Source organism: Staurois parvus, unplaced genomic scaffold, assembly GCF_062004578.1.
Source record: "Staurois parvus isolate SC_StPar_1 unplaced genomic scaffold, SC_StPar_1.0 ptg000066l, whole genome shotgun sequence".
NCBI lineage: Eukaryota > Metazoa > Chordata > Amphibia > Anura > Ranidae > Staurois > Staurois parvus.
In genome coordinates, this window is record NW_028317862.1 from 763,817 (window position 1) to 780,114 (window position 16,298).

A 16,298-nucleotide genomic window follows, 5' to 3' on the forward strand; every position below is an offset into this window, starting at 1 on the left:
CAGTTTACTGTCCTTCAGACTTTAAAGGGGCCAGACTGTGGCCAGAGTGAATAGAAAATGTTCAAGTGTCAAACAAGTAAACAATGCCCTATCATTAGTATTAGTGGGAGGAATATCGCCCCTTTTGTTGGTATTTGGGAAAAGAATAGTGCCCATCATTGGTGTCAGTGGGATGAATAGTGCCCTATTGTTGGTATCAAGGGAAGGAATAGTGCCCCATCATTGGTGTCAGTGGGATGAATAGTGCTCTTTTGTTGTTATCAAGGGAAGGAATAGTGCCTCATAATTGGTGTCAGTGGAAAGAATAGTGCCCCATCATTGCTGTCACTGGGAGGAATAGTGCTCCATCATATGTGTCAGTGGAAGGAAGAGTGCCCCATTGTTGGGGCCAGAGGAAGGAATAGTGCTCAGCATTGGTGTCAGCGGGAAGAATAATGCCCTGTTAGGGTCAGTGGTAGGAATAGTGCCCCATTGTTGGTGTCAGTCAGAGGAATAGTGCCCCAAGGGCCAAATAGAGACAAGCAAAGGGCCACATCCAGCCCCCGGGCTCTAGTTTGGAGGCCACTGCTGTAGAGATCCTGAAAAAGTATATACAAGATGCTACAAACAATGTCTAATGCAGTACCTTACGTGAATTATTTTTTTTTTATATTTTTACAACAGGTAAAAGCATTTATCCACAGAGAACTGCTTGCTCAATTATATTCTTCAGAGGACCAGAGCAGTTTGATGGAAGAGTCAGCTGAGCAGGCTCAAAAACGTGATGAAATGTTGAGGATGTACCATGCTTTAAAGGAAGCTCTACAGATTATTGGTGATATCAGCACGTCCACCATTTCTACTCCATTGCCACCTCCTGTCGATGATTCCTGGATGCAGTTTCCCTGGTACAGATTATGGTTGTTTTTAACACCATGACAATACAAGATCGTGTATATAATATTAGACATTTTGCATGGTTGAATTGTACTTGTGAGGATCTGTAAAAAATACATTAGTAACCCTTTGCTGGATTATGTGGGTACCAAGGAGCCCCTTTTGTAATATTAAGGGATATTTACATTTAAAATCAGACTCTAAAAGTAAATGCAAATCCTAACTGAATCACAGCTAAAGCACGTTGTACCATAAACAATTGCCTTAAAAAAAATTGTTTTTGCCATTTTTCATTTTTTGTTGCTTGTTGCTTCTGAGTGCTGCTGAACTTTTGTATCCTGTGTGTAGTCACTTCACGTCTTTACGTACTTCAGGAATGACTGCATGACATTTCTCAGGGCAGAGTTACTGTTGGATCATACATATGTAATGTGTTAAAACTTGTAATCTCCATTGGAAACCCATGTGATAAGGTGATAATGCGGGAGAGTAATTTGGAGATGTTTTGTCATTCTGTAAAAGGAAGTGTCTGAACAGGGACACAGGTAATATTTAAAAAAAAACTTTAGATTTTAAATATTGAAAATTACTTTTGAAAGAACACTAGCATGCTAAAGTGATTGAAAAATGGCATATTTCTGTAGTTTTTACTTGCCTCCCTCCAAAGTACTAATTGTTATATCTCTCTGCTGTCTAGTTCCTCAGTTATCACTTCTCACAGGTTTTTCTGACACCAAGAGGTAAAAAGGTGACAGAGGAGGGACCTGTAATTGACAGCCTCAGCTCTGTTTCTAGGTGCTATGTAGAGGGGGGTTATCCCTTCTCTCCAATCAGCTCTGATTGCGTACAGTGTGTAATGGCAGCTCCCTGCCCCCTGCTTTGTGAGTCTGTAAATATCCTTTTTATCTCTGAGTTTTACAAGGATGTACAGGACAAATGGCTGCAGATAAAAAGGTACATCTTATGTAGGAGGATTTGCTTCACCTCTGCGTATCACCTAAGGCTAGTCTCTTCACTGGGTATATGTGAGGGTGTACAACCACTTTAAAGCTTATGTGTGAATTTAGTGATTGGATTTACATATACTTTAATTGTCTATGCTTGCTGGAAAAAAAATTCTTTATCTTTGAGGATTTTAGAGGGTTAAGCAATAGGTCAGCTTGAAATTGATGGGAACTTTAAAAAAAACATTGATCCGACTCTAATGGCCACGTCTTCTGCATTGCTTGCATGCATATGCTTAGAGGTTGGAGTATATGGTTGTGCTGTGCAGTTTTATAATTCCCCATCACCCAAATGGTGCCCTATTGGAGGCAGCATTTTTGGGTCATGAAAGGTACAATAAGTAGATTTGGGGTATCTAATACACACTGTATGCAGTATGCAATTGTTTACTTAGGGCCAGGGGCGGACTGACAACTCATGGGACCCCTGGGCAATAGGGGATCATGGGACCCCTGTGTCCTTGCCCAAACTCAAAAAAGCCTATGAAAAAGGTACCAGGGGCATCTCATAGGGCCCCCTACTGACCCCGGGCCCTCGGGCAGTGCCCGAGTTTCCAAATCGTCAGTCCGCCCCTGCTTAGGGCTTTATTCATAGCCTATAATCCTTGCAATATACATTATGTGGCATTTTCCCTATAGGTACAGTATATAAACAATGTGCTTTGTTTATATTGTATACAGCTGTGTCCTAGGATATTCCTGTGCAAAACTCAGTTTAAACCAGTATTAAACCCAAAAGTAAACATGTATTATATTGTAGCTTACCAAGTCTTGGATGTTATGACAGTTTTCTTTTTTTAGGCTTTCTTTCCTTTTTTTTTTCCTGGTGATATGGCTAGTAAGCCTGTTTTTTTTCCAACAGAACAAGCTCTCTTGCAGATGTTGCAGTTACAGGGATAAGACAAACCATTTAACACCGACAGAGGTGCTTACAATGATCAGCTTTTATATATTCATATAAAACCTCTATCCCAAAGGGGAAACAAACTGTTAATGTAATTGCATATATTTATTACAGGTACTTATATAGTGCCATCCATTTATGCACACATTCACACCAGTCCCTAACCCTCAAGGGGCATACAATCTAAGGTCCCTAACTCACATTCATACATATACATACTGTACTAGGCTCAATTTAGACAGGATCCAATTAACCTAGCAGCATGTCTTTGGAGTGTGGGAGGAAACCCACACAGGCACAGGGAGAACATACAAACTCCAGGCAGGTGGTGCCATGGTTGGGATTCGAACCAACGACCCTAGTACTGCCAGGCGGAAGTGCTAACCATTTAGCCACTGTGCTGCCCATATAAAGTGTTAGCTAGAGTTTCAATTTGATAGTGTAAATAAATCTGCTAGTACAACTAACACTCCCTTCCCCCTAGAGACTGACAATGTTGCTGTCCAAAGGTGACCCTGTGCTCCTTCATCCAGATCACCTGGCCAGATCACCAGGTAAAACGGGGGAAAAAAACCTAAAAGAAAGAAATGAACGCAGCCACCACATTTAATGATTGATAAGCTGCAATATATTACATCTTTGGTTTTGGGTTTAATACTGCTTGAAGTTTCTTTTCAGATGGGCATTTCAGTTTATTTGTATACTTTTTTTTTATAAATGGGGCTGTTTTGGGTTTTTTTTGTAATTTTTTGTTTTTTTTCGTACCCAGTGACAGCTCGAAATTTTTGATATTTTCCTCACTTTCTGTTTCTGTGGCAGTGGATATCAGGACAAAGACTGTGACCTCTGTAGCCGGAAAACAGAGAACAATACAGTTGCTTAATGTTGCCGAGTTCTCTCAGTACAAGTCGAAATAACAGTTCTGTTTCAAGAAGTTTATTAAACTTTTGAGACATTACAAAAACAGGAACATAGTACAGTGAAATATTAACATCATTAACATTAGGTACGTCAGGTGGGGGGTAAGTCTCAGTGTGTAAAATATGTACATCAAGATAAGAGATCCATATGAGAAAATATAGCCACAAAATAAGGCATATTTGAGATAATAAAGTAGTTCCATTAGTATCGTAACAGAATGAAGTGAGTGTTGTGCTTACGTACCAGAGGTGTGTAACAATACATAGTAGAACTGTCAGGGATGGGGAGTAGGGAGGGATTGTGGAGGTACAAGAGGAGAGAGAGAAAAAAAAAGAGGCTGTGAGGGAAGGGGGGTAAAAGGAGGGGGCGACAGAGGGGGGGGGCTAGGTAAGAGAAGACAACATGAGATTGAAAAAAGAAAGGAGTAATGGGGAGGCAGATAGACCATAGAAGAAGAATGGTACCACCCAGTGGCGTCCCGAGGCAGGTGCGGGGGGTGCAGTCTGCACCAGGTGACACCGACCGCATGGGGTGACACCGGACCCGCGCCACAAAAAGGTAAGTTGTAAAGATCCAATCCATCCTGCGGAGATCGTCGGCTTTCTTTACAACTTACCTTTTCTTGGAGCGGGTCCAGTGTCACCCCGTATAGGTTGCATAACGACGATCCTGCCGGGATTGTCAACATGCAACCTATACGGGGTGACACCGGACCCTCTCCAAGAAAAGGTAAGTTGGAAAGAAAGCCGACGATTCCCGAAGGATGGATCGGATCTGCGGATTGAGCATAATGGATCGGGGTCCGATCCATTATGCTCAATCTGCAGATCTGATTTATTCTGTGGGGATCGTCGGAAGGGGTGTCACCAAGTGTTACCACACCGGGTGACACCAACCCTAGGGACGCCTCTGGTACCACCAGCCCCTCAGTTGTTCTAATGTCAGATGATTAGAGTGGGTTTGGGTGGGCCGTGTGTTGTGAAAAATCATCTGATTCTAAATAGTGATGCCAATAGGCCCAGGTAGATCTATAGTGGGTAGGCATTCCCTTGGCTTGATGGACACGTTCCTCCATGTGTGCAATTTTCCCTATTCGACGAAGCCATTCAGGTAATGATGGGGGGTCTTGGAAAGCCAATGCATGGGCAGGCACATCTTTGCTGCATTGACTAGGTGCATAGCAAGGGACCGGTGGTATGTTTTACAAGATAGTGTAGTGTGCTGGAGGAGGTATTGGGCCAGGGTGTAGTCTAGTGTGTAGGTTGTAATTTTGTTGATCAGTTGATGAACTGCTTTCCAGTGAGGTTGCACTTCTGGGCAAGACCACCAAATGTGCAGGAAGGACCCACGGTCTTCCTTATAAAGCAGCATTTAGGTGAGAGTACAAAGGGGTTCTATACCAATGAGAGAGGATTTTAAATTCATTTTCCTGCGCAGACACATTGACCGTACCATTACGAATATGTAAGATGTGTTCCCCTATTCTTTGTAGAAAGGTTTAATTGAGTTCCTGTTAACAGCGGTGACAGGCTTTTGAAATAACAGTTCTCAATCCATGCCAGCGAGTTGCATATAGTTTAAGCCCTGATGAAGAGGATGATATGAGGTCCCTGAAACGCGTTTGCTGTAGCACCTATTATATGCTGGATATAAAACCTTATTTTGGAATTTTCAGACTGAAATATTACTTTCACATTCTGCTGTTTCTGTGGCAGGTCCTTGGTTCATGGGAGCAGCCCACACATTATCTAGACATTCCATTAGGATACCACCAGCACAATTTTGCCATATACATCAAAAAGCCAAAGCATGAAACATTTTATCTACCTAAGATCCCAGTACCATCAGTTTACCTCTTCAAACAATACAAACCTGACAGAGGTTTTATCCTTACTACACTTCAAAATGAAAAAAAGCCTTTACTGTATATTCACTTTAAACATTTTTTCCTATTTTTTTTTTTCCCTCTGATATCCAAGGCTATAGGAACACAATAGGATGAAAAAATGATTGTTAAGAGAACTGCAGGAATTAGAAAGGGCAGTGGGAAAAAATTGTACTGTGTTATTCATACTTACCTCCATACTGTCCTTTCTGGGATACAGCTGTCTGAACACCCTGCTGTGGTGCTGTTTGCTGATTACTACCGCTCCCTAAACATTGTTTAAATTGAAGTATCTCATCCCATAGACTTCAGCTGTGCCAACTACTTCCATTTGAAGTCACTTGCAGGAACCAGAAGTAATTTACTTAGAATACTACTGCACTCATGGTCAGGATTTGTTGTGTCTCGTGAAGGGCAAAATGTTAACAAAACAGTCCAGCAGTCTTATCTGAAAAAATTCCCAAGAGTTCTTTAGGTAAAAGGTGGTCAAATTCAGTGGTAGGGAAGGTAATAGTCATGTGGGGAGAAAAATGCAAGGAATCCACTGGTGAATAATCCTCAGTACCGTAGCCATAGGCTTGGAACTCTGTATGATAAGTTCAGAGGTCCTCTAATGTGTAGAAACTGAGGTGGATGTATTGAACCAATATGGATGGCCCCAACTTTTAGATGGGGTGTTTTATGCTGAATACTGATGTTTTTTGATGTTCACATGTACTTATACTACTTGTAGCAACAGTTTGTAAACATCTGAGCACTTTGACCCTTGGGCGTGGTCAGTGGGCCATGGAGTATATTATTTTGAGAAATAAAAATTGCTCAAATTGAGCTTGGAGCACTTTATGTCTTTATTTTTAGGGCTCTTTACCATGGACTAGTCCTTCAGCATTCCCTTGCTTACATAAGAGGTTAGCAAATCAACTCTGGCTCAACACAGTGACTTCCACATCAGTGTCTAAATATTCAGGCGCCTCTAAACAGCTTTGTTTTTTGATCTCCTAAAATCAAATTTAATTGAATATATAGTGAACAATTACCATACCCCTCTCATAGTCTACATATACCTAAATTAAAGTCCATAGGGATGTGTAACACACCTCCCAAGCTCCCCAGGAGCCCACAACCCCAAGATGCTAAATATACAGCTTTTAACTTTTTTGCTCCAAAGTTGTAACTGACATCTTCCAACTGCTCTACCAGATTACAGGGATGCCCAGGAGTATAACAAGATAGGGACCTCTCAGTGCCAACAGCACGTTTACATTGAGTAAGGGAAGTAATCATACTATAATATGAGTCAGTCATATAAACCCAATTTTACTTACAATGTTACTAGTTCAAATAACAAGAACAAAAATAAAAATTCCCATCATATTGGGGGATCTCCACAACCAGTGTTTTTTCCCTCAGAAAAATAAATGCCACACAACTTGGAAAGAGCAGTCTTAGATAGTCTAGAAGTTCTTCAACTATGAGGAGGATGCATACTCCCCCCCCCCTTGATATTCTTAATAATAGTTAAGCCTATCTATGAGCTTCTATGGTCTGATTATAGTTGGAGGTGGTTTTACTATTTTACTTGTTCTACTGTTTCTATAGGTCTCCACCTGCAAGTCCTCCCGCCCAGAAAAAAACATCTCAGCATTCTACTCCAACAAGACCTTCTTCTTCACTGTCAGGTCGTGGTTTTGTTACTGTTGTCCAATCACTGAGCTCTCAGCCTGCAGCTCCACCAGTACCCTCTCGTCCAGGAGCCATATCTTCTTTTTCAAATGCTAATGATTCACTTTTGATGCCACCACAGATCCCCTCTCGCCCATCACGTGCACCACCAGGTGTCCCCAGGTATTACCAATTCCAGTAGTTTATTTTTTCATGATATAGTTTATATAAGTTGTTGTTGTTTCTAACAGAGTGTGATCTGTACAACTGATGCTAAAGCAGTAAATGTTAGATAGCTAGAGTCAACCCCATTCTGAATTTCAGTTATGTAGGATTTGGCCTTCTGTAAAACTAACCCTATCAACAAATAACGTTTAAATCAACACAAGGAACCTCTGTTCAGATATATAGGCAACACCCACTTACAGTTTCCAATAATATGGTTTACAGGCAGTCCCCAAGTTATGAATATTCAAGTTACGAACAACTCATACTTATGAAAGGAAGGAGTAGCAGGAAGTGAGAGGAAATCTACCTCTAGGAAGGGAAATTCACTCTCCTGTAAGGGTTATCATGGGAAAAAGGTGTCTCTACTGATGGTTTATCACCAATCCTTGTTTCCACGACAACCCAATAGTTTCAAAATCCAATTTCCACAGTTACAGAAAGTGAGGTGGAATCCTCTGAACAGGAGCACAGACCACATAGCAAACATTAAAGGGGTGTTAACCCTTCCCTATGCTATCCAAAAAACGTACAAATTATGGAGTTACACTTAAAAAAAGTAGCTGTTCCAACACAAATTCAACTTAAAGCAGAGCTCCACCCAAAAGGGGAAGTTCCAATTTAAGCCTTTGTCCCCCGCTCCCCATTAAGGATTGGCACCTTTGGCGAGCAGGGGGGGTACCCGAATTTGACAGGTACCCGCTTCCACTTCTGCTGCGATATCCCAAGCAATCAGAAGCGGAAGGTGTCCTCCCTCCCTCCCCGTAGTCTTCTGGGACATGGGACAGGTCCCAGAAGACTACGGAGCCATTCAGAAAGCACATCTCGCGTATGCACAGTGGGCACCCGGCTGTGAAGTCGCAAGCTGTCACAGCCGGGTACCCACACTGAAGATGCCGATGCGAGGGAGAGAAGACAGCCGGTGGAACCAGCGGTGGTGAGGACACCGCTGGACCGAGGGACCGGTAAGTGGCTGTATTTTAAAAGTCAGCAGCTACATTTTACAGTAGCTGCTGATTTTTTTTTTTTTCAGGTGGAACTCCGCTTTAAGAACAAATCTACAGAACCTATCTTGTTTGTAACCCGGGGACTGCCTTTAATTGTCTGGCATTGCTACTACCACTGTTTGAGCTGTGTTGAGGGAAGGAAGACATTTGCCTAAATGATTACTCTTTTGTTTACATAACCCTGCTATTGTTTCATTTGTAGCTTTTATGGCGCATCTAATGTAATCTAATTAAGTATAATAACGGAAGTTTCTTTATAGTAGCCCTGAATTGATATTGGGATCCAGGGACAACATGAGTAGAATGGAAGTGGTATTAATGAGGAATTGTAACCCAAAATTTGCTTTGGTTTATATAACAAGTATATGACTGAATACATAGAGTAACTATATGTTACACCCTAAAGTGGACCTTCCCCTGGATAGTCACAAAAAAGTAAAGTCACCATTGAAAAGGTTTGAAAAGACATCACAAAAAAAAGACATATTTACTCTTCCTTGCAGGGTTTTCGTTCCAAGAATGTTCTCACTTTTCTTCTCTCCAGAACTTTCCTCCCAGCGGCCATCTTAAGAAAGGGCAGATGATTCACATTCCCCTTATTTCCTGAAATTTTATTCCATTTTAACCACTTCCCGACCGGCCGTTGCATATAAACGGCCGGACGGTGGCAGTACAGGGTCGGGTGGCCGTTTATGAACGGCCTCCCCGCACCCTGCTTGTGTGCGCTCCCTGGGAGCGCGCAGCACCGCGATCCGGTGCCCGCTGTGTCCTCCGGACACAGTGAAACACCGGTCGTCGGACGGGACCTCTGTACGAGGTCCCGATCATGTGATCACTGATTGGCCAATCAGTGATCACATGCAAAGTAGTAAGCAAGATGTCACTTGTGACATCATTGCTTACTACGTGTGAAATCTGTAAATGATCACAGAGGTCACATGGTACAAGACTATTCACAACAGCCTTGTACCATGTGACAAGCTGTGACCAATCACAGCTCACTCTGTATTTCTCAATGAGTGCAGGAATGCACACAGAGAGAAAGAGAAATGATTGCTTTTACATCCTATATGGGTGTAAAAGCAATCATTGTAAAAAAAAAAAAAAAAAAAATCATCACCCTCCACAAGTAGTACAGTGTCACCTTGGTAACACTGTACTGCTAGGGTGACAGTATGTAAAAAAAAATAAATACAAAATAAAAATATATAAAAAAATAAAATAAAAATGTAAAAAAAAATGTTTAAAAATTATATTATAATAATTATATTATTATATTATTATAATATGGCCGTGATCGCACCGCCCACCGTGGTCCCACGGTGGGCGGTGCGATCGCGGCCATATTCTAACGCGTCGACGGCAATAGCGTGGTGACGCACTTCCGGCGTGACGCCATCTTGGTGCACCTTTTTGATCCTGCTGTACACCCAGCATTGTATTGCTATCTCCATACAAGCCGTTTGCCATGTAAGTGGATTACCTTCTTTCCTTGTTTGGATATCTGCTGCCTATGTACAAATAAAGCGGTAATACACTATGAGGATTGTGTTTATCTCCTCATTTATGAGCATATGAGCGGTTGTGACATCGGAGGAGAGTGTCTTCCATTTACCTACTGGCCTGGAGGAATTCTGTCCCTGTTCATGTGATGCCAATCTATCAAAAGAGTCCCTGAATTGGAGGATTCCGTGGTGATCTACATTACGCTTTGTGGCCCTGTAGGGTCATAGAGTGGAGGTGAGAGGCCATTGCAGCAAGACTGCCCGGGGTCACGTTTTTTAAAGTGTGCTGTGATTCACCTGCACCCCTCTAGATATATGAACTATGGACACTTTATCCTGCACTTTACCACTGGTATCAGCCTATTAAGGGCCACTGTTTTCTGCTCATCCCTAGGTGGATTTGGGTTATGTCAATACCTATATTTACTATCTGGTATCTACTGTATTTAGGTTTTAGTTCTTTGTTCTTTTAGCGCTGCATCAATTTTATATTCCCATACCGCATTGCAATCTCACGGTGTCTGTATGATTTGCTGCAGGTGTTATTGTGAAATTAACAACACCCCAAAACAGATCTCAATTTCCAGAAATCAGATTGCATGGGTGTGAAGACCCATGCGATTCAAATCATGTGCGGGGGAAAAAAAGGATCCGGAACCATTTTGCTGTGGATGCAATGCGATTTGAGCCATACAAAATTTACGGCTCAAACCGCATTGCACAGACATCGCATGTGATGTGCACAGGAATGTAGTGCAATTCCTATGCGAATCACATGCGATGTCCCGGTTCACAAGTGAAACTAGTCTAAATGATGGTAAAAGCATTGCAAAGTTATTTGCAAATAAAAAAAGGCACATTTTCTTTTATATGACTATGAAACATTGGCAAACAAAATGATTAAAAACAAAATTAAATCTTTATGGTAAAAGAATTGAAATTAAAAAAAAACATGACAGCTAAAGGCAGGAAATAGTAATTAGGGCTCATTAGGGTAACAAAGGTTGCTAAGGAGTTAAACAGGTATACTTTTTTTCTATTTTTTCTAACTAATCTCAGATGCAGCTCAAATGTCATACCTTTGATTTACCTTTGATATGAATAAATATCCAGTACAAGTACAGCACTATACCCTAAACCTAATCATAGCTCATACCATGCAATAGAGATGCCAAAAATCCTTCATAGAAAAATAAAATAAATTCCAATTTAGTAAAGAATATACAACTTCATGTGAATTGATCATTCATAGATAACCAAATTCATATATGAAAAATATACATACAGTATATATAAAAAATTAATCATGTAACAAAAACAGTGATACATCATTTAATCCACTATAATAGTGCAGTGCGACATTTATTTAATCCCAACTAAAAAAATGTCCTGATTCCCCCATCCACACATTCCATGTGGATGGGGGAATCCTTCCCGCAGAGTTATTGTATTCTGTCGGCAGAGAGACAATGATTGGCCAATGATTGGACAGACTTCTGTACAACCAGCCTGAAATTTGGCCAGTCCTTACTGAACTGGCTGCTTTAAGCGCTAGAGATACCCACTGAATAACAACTACTTCATCACTTTCTTCCTTTAGAACACAGGGCTAAGACCCCAAGAGATCAGCAGTGCTGAATGCCCTTACAGGGTTGACACTTCACCTTTACTCCAACACTTGCATATCGTACCAAATGTAGGGGAATAGAAAACAACTCAAAGTGCCCTCTGTAAAATCATTTATTAAGGGTAAAAACAAAATGCGCTTACATACAACAAGATCAGTGATACACCTGGAGAATGCCACTTGATATGAATTCTTCCTAAGCAAAAACAAATAGCACCATCTGTGTTCCTGCAGATAGCACCCAAACTGGCTCCTTTTCGTGTAGCCTGATGACGTCACCAACAAGACTCTCCCTTACACATTAGGTTTATGGAGACTTCTTCAGAAGACCGCAGTGCACAGTTAGTGGTATTTGTCTCTGCTTAGAAAGATTTCATGCCGAGTGGCGTTCTCTATGGCGCGCTCCATTCACACTTGTACGACTCCAAAGTAGCGCAATTTTGGAGTGCAACTTTGGAGTGCTACTTTGACGGAACTTTGGATGGGTGCAATTTGGATACTACTTTGGCTTTCACTAGTGATAATGGACAACTGTTGCACAACTGTAGCATTTATAACATTCAGGTGCAACTTTCTTCCAACTTTACATTGCAGTCTATGGTACTCAAGTTGCATGAAAATTGTACCAAAGTAATGCATGAACTACATTAAAGTCGCTGCAACTTTATGTCGTACATATTTGAATGGTTGTCTTTGAAAAACATGGGGTACGATTTGTCATGCAACTGTAGTGTCCAATGTCGTATGACAAGTTGCTCAAATGTGAATGGAGAGCTCCATTCACACTTGTACAACTCCAAAGTTGTGCGACTTTGGAGTGCAACTTTTGGTGCAACTTTAACACAACTTTGACACAACTTTCATGCAACTTTGGATGGGTGCGACTTGGATATGACTTGTCTTTCTGCAAAGTTGAACCCACTGTTGTACCACTGTTGAATGTAAAACATTCAGATACAATTTTCTTGCAACTTTTTGAGGGTTAACATTGAAATCTATGGCCCTCAAATAGCATGAAAGTTGGACCAAAGTAGTGCATGACCTACTTTGAAGTCACTGCAATTTTAAGTCGCACATGCATGAATGGGTATCATTTGAAAACATGGGGTATGAGTTGTCATGCAGCTTTGATGCCCAAAGTTGCATGACAATTTGCACAAGTGTGAATGTGGTCTAAATCTAACCCTTAGCACAAAGTTAGCCTATGCTAGTCTATACTTACCTTTTCCTCACCGATGTGTCCATCCTGAACAAGGATCACTGATTCATGGTTAGTATACTGTAATAGACTCTTTCATTAATACAGTCCATCTAGATTGTAAGCTCCAAGGAGCAGGGCCCTCCTAACCCTCTTGTATTGAACTGTATTGTTGCCGTATTGTCTCCCGTTATATTGTAAAGGGCTGAGCAAACTGTTGGCGCTATATAAATCCTGTATAATAATAATGCTTTTTCTAAGACAAGAGTCATCATAGACGTATTTTTGCCAGGCAACATCAACCAATCAGATTCTCACTTTGCATCATGGTATGCAGAGTGCTCCAAAAAAAATGTCCTGATAGAATACATTGTATAAAATTGGACCTTCTTGGGAGCCAGAGGTTCCACCTGGTACTTGCAAAAAATGACTCATCTCCAGTGTAACCCCTTTCTATAGTCACTATGATGTATTAACAATACATAATTCAGGTAACAGAAATGTGGCCTTTGGCTTCAAGAATTAAAAACTTCACAAGTTTAATTGATATTCAAATATATAAAGTAGTTGTGTAATAAAACGTATGATATAACCCAGAGAGTTTTTGGGAGGCCCTTTCATGAGATGCCGCATTCCTCGCTCTCATTGTGCTACTTTATCCCAGTAATTCTCTTCTAGCCCAGCGCTCAGTACTGTAGTTCCTGTCGGAGTATTATGTGTCTCTCTCACACAAGAACATTTTCTTTTCTGGCCCTTCTGTCATTCCTTTGCACTTTCAAAATAGAGTTATTTCACCCCCCTCCTCACATTTCTCCCGCTGAGACCCTTTTGCTGGAATGTTGAAACCAGGACACGCAACCATTCATCATTAAGTAGGAAATCATTTTCTTCTTGGTGAACAAAAGCAGCTCTTGCATTTTATACAGTATGCTCTTAGTTTCCACTTGTTTTCTTTTGCTTGTATATAATCTAGAAAAACCTTTCAACTGTCATTGTAGGGTTTCTGTGTTGGGAAAAACAGATGTATATGACACCTGATTCCTGCTATGTACACGTTTATTTCAGTATAGAGTCCCATTAAGGATGGGGTTTGTTACATGAGGAGCGACGATTACTGTGACATATGGTGACATTTTCAGCCTTAACGCGGTATTATAACCCAAACCAAAAATGTAACATATTACCAATCATTAGATGTGGTAGCTGTATTAGATTTCTGTTTTACATTTCTTTTCACCTGGTGATCTGGCCAGTAATACGCTTTATGTATTAGAGTGCCTACACACTGGATGAAGGAGCAGCAGAGACACTTTTGGACAGCAGCGTTGTCAGTCCAGGGAAAGGGGAGTGTTAGATGCATTAGCAGATTTAGATACAGTAACAAATTAAAGTCAAACTCAAGCTTACACTTTTGAGCAGTTACAGCAACAGTTTTGGTCCCTATGGGATAAAGATTTTACATAAATAAATAATTGCTGATCATTTTCAGCACCCCTGTCAGCGGTAAATGGTTTGTCTCAACCCTCTAAAGGCTGGACTGAATTTCAGTCTGTGTGTACCTCTGTCTGTTCAACAGAAGGCGGTCTAAGGGTCCTGTTGGTAACCAGCATTTGATCACTGCATGCTGATCTGTGTATTCTGATAGAGGGGGAGTCTCCGCTGTCAGAATACAATAGTGTGGCAGGGGAGATCCCTGTATCCATATCGCTTTTGTAGATGCGGCGATCTGTCTGTTCTTTTTTCTTTCAATCCGCTGGTTGAAAAAAAAAATGTATACTCTGCTTAACTGCTACATCTGCAGGACAGCTTCTTCTATTCAAAAACAACAGACTTACTGTCTGGATCACCAGGTGCAAATAAGAGAAAGTCTACAAAAGAAAACTAATGCAGCCACCATATCCAAGAATTGGTAAACTGCAGTGTAATAAATGTTTGCTTTTGGGTTTAATACAGATTTAATAGTATGTAACCTCCCACCCTGTCTGACTTCTACTGTGCTTGAAATTGTGGGAAGATGCAATAAGACAGTTAGGGAAAAAATTTAAAATACATTTAAAAAAAAACACATTTAACTGAATATTTTACACAAAATATGCACATAAAAAGAAACCAAGAAAAACATTATTCCATATCAAGGGCATGTAGCAATAAATGACAATACTATCTAGTACAAATTGTAGATCAGATTTTTTGTTCAATCAGTGAAAATGATACAGAGTAAAGGTACCCCATGTGTGTGAAGTAGAATGACCTTGTGCCTAGCGTAGCCCAAAAGAACCCACCCAGAGGTAGGCCTCTCATGTGACCATTTCTTGGTGCCCAACGAGGAGGGAGACATGGAGGATGTGACAAACAATAACCACCCTATTATCTTCTTACCTTACATGGCCACTGAATCAGAGAGAAGCCCATTAGTCCTAATAACATATAAAATGCATTTATTGATTTTCTGCTACTACGCTGACTACAATTTTCTTTAGAAACTTGGGGGGGGGTGTTATAATATTTTCCCACAGCTCTTTGAATGTTCCATCTTTGTGGCTAGGGTTCATGGATATTTGAGATTGGTTTACCATGCATTTACCATGTGTTAATAAGTGTTTGCCATTGAAAGTACAAGGAAGTGCAATTGAAAAAATAGGATTTTTTTTACTCACCATACAATCCTTTTCACTGCATTGATTGAAGAACGCAGCTCTGCTTTAAATCATAACCAACTGGGTTATATCATCAACTGCAAGTGTGTGCAAGTGTGCATTACGTGTACCAAAAACAAAAGACAACCTGTGCTGGGGAGGAAACCCCACTGCACAACTGTGGACAACTCAATTATGCTTCTTTCCTGTTCATTGAAGGACACAGCTCTGCTTTAGATCATCATCAGCTGAAATGTCCTAAAACAGAGCCACAATGGCACAGACAACTAAATAAAATAGAAAATCAAAAGAGAGTGTAAGATACAGACCAGTCAAACTGCAAAACATTCTGCCCCAGACTGGCAATGGCTGATACTACCACATCCACCTTGTAAATTTGGTGAACATATGAAAGACTGCCCAAGTGGTCACCTTACAGACTTGTGAAACTACCCTAGTAGAATGTGCTCTTACCAGAAATGGTGGTTCTTGGTGCTTGATGGCATATGCTTGTGAGATCATAGCATTACTGAAGTATGATGTACATGTTCAGGTGTGAGGTTGAAATCACTTTCCCCAACAAAAAATATCTTGGACGCAGGATGGCTTTATCTTTATGAAGCACCAAGTATGATGGCTTATAGGACAGTGCCACCAGTTCAGATACCCTACGTGCCAAATTGAGGGCCACTAGAGCCACAATCTTTTGAAATTATATCAGCAGGGGGATCTCTTTGATATTCTCAATGGGTGTTTTTTGCAAAACTGACAAGACTAGACTCAAGTCCCATGAGCAAAACAGTGGTCTTACAGGAGGGACTACTGATTAAAAGTGCAGACAAGTGGCA

General features: G+C 40.9%; 1 protein-coding gene across 1 annotated transcript in view; it reads left to right on the top strand.

Annotated features, from left to right (window-relative positions):
* Positions 1-16,298, top strand: part of DNM3 (dynamin 3) — a 421,129-nt gene that overhangs the window by 333,455 nt on the left and 71,376 nt on the right. The window contains exons 20-21 of the mRNA XM_089668875.1: positions 664-887; positions 7,190-7,435. Coding sequence (XP_089525001.1) covers positions 664-887; positions 7,190-7,435 — 470 coding nt within the window. The remainder of the gene's footprint in view (positions 1-663; positions 888-7,189; positions 7,436-16,298) is intronic.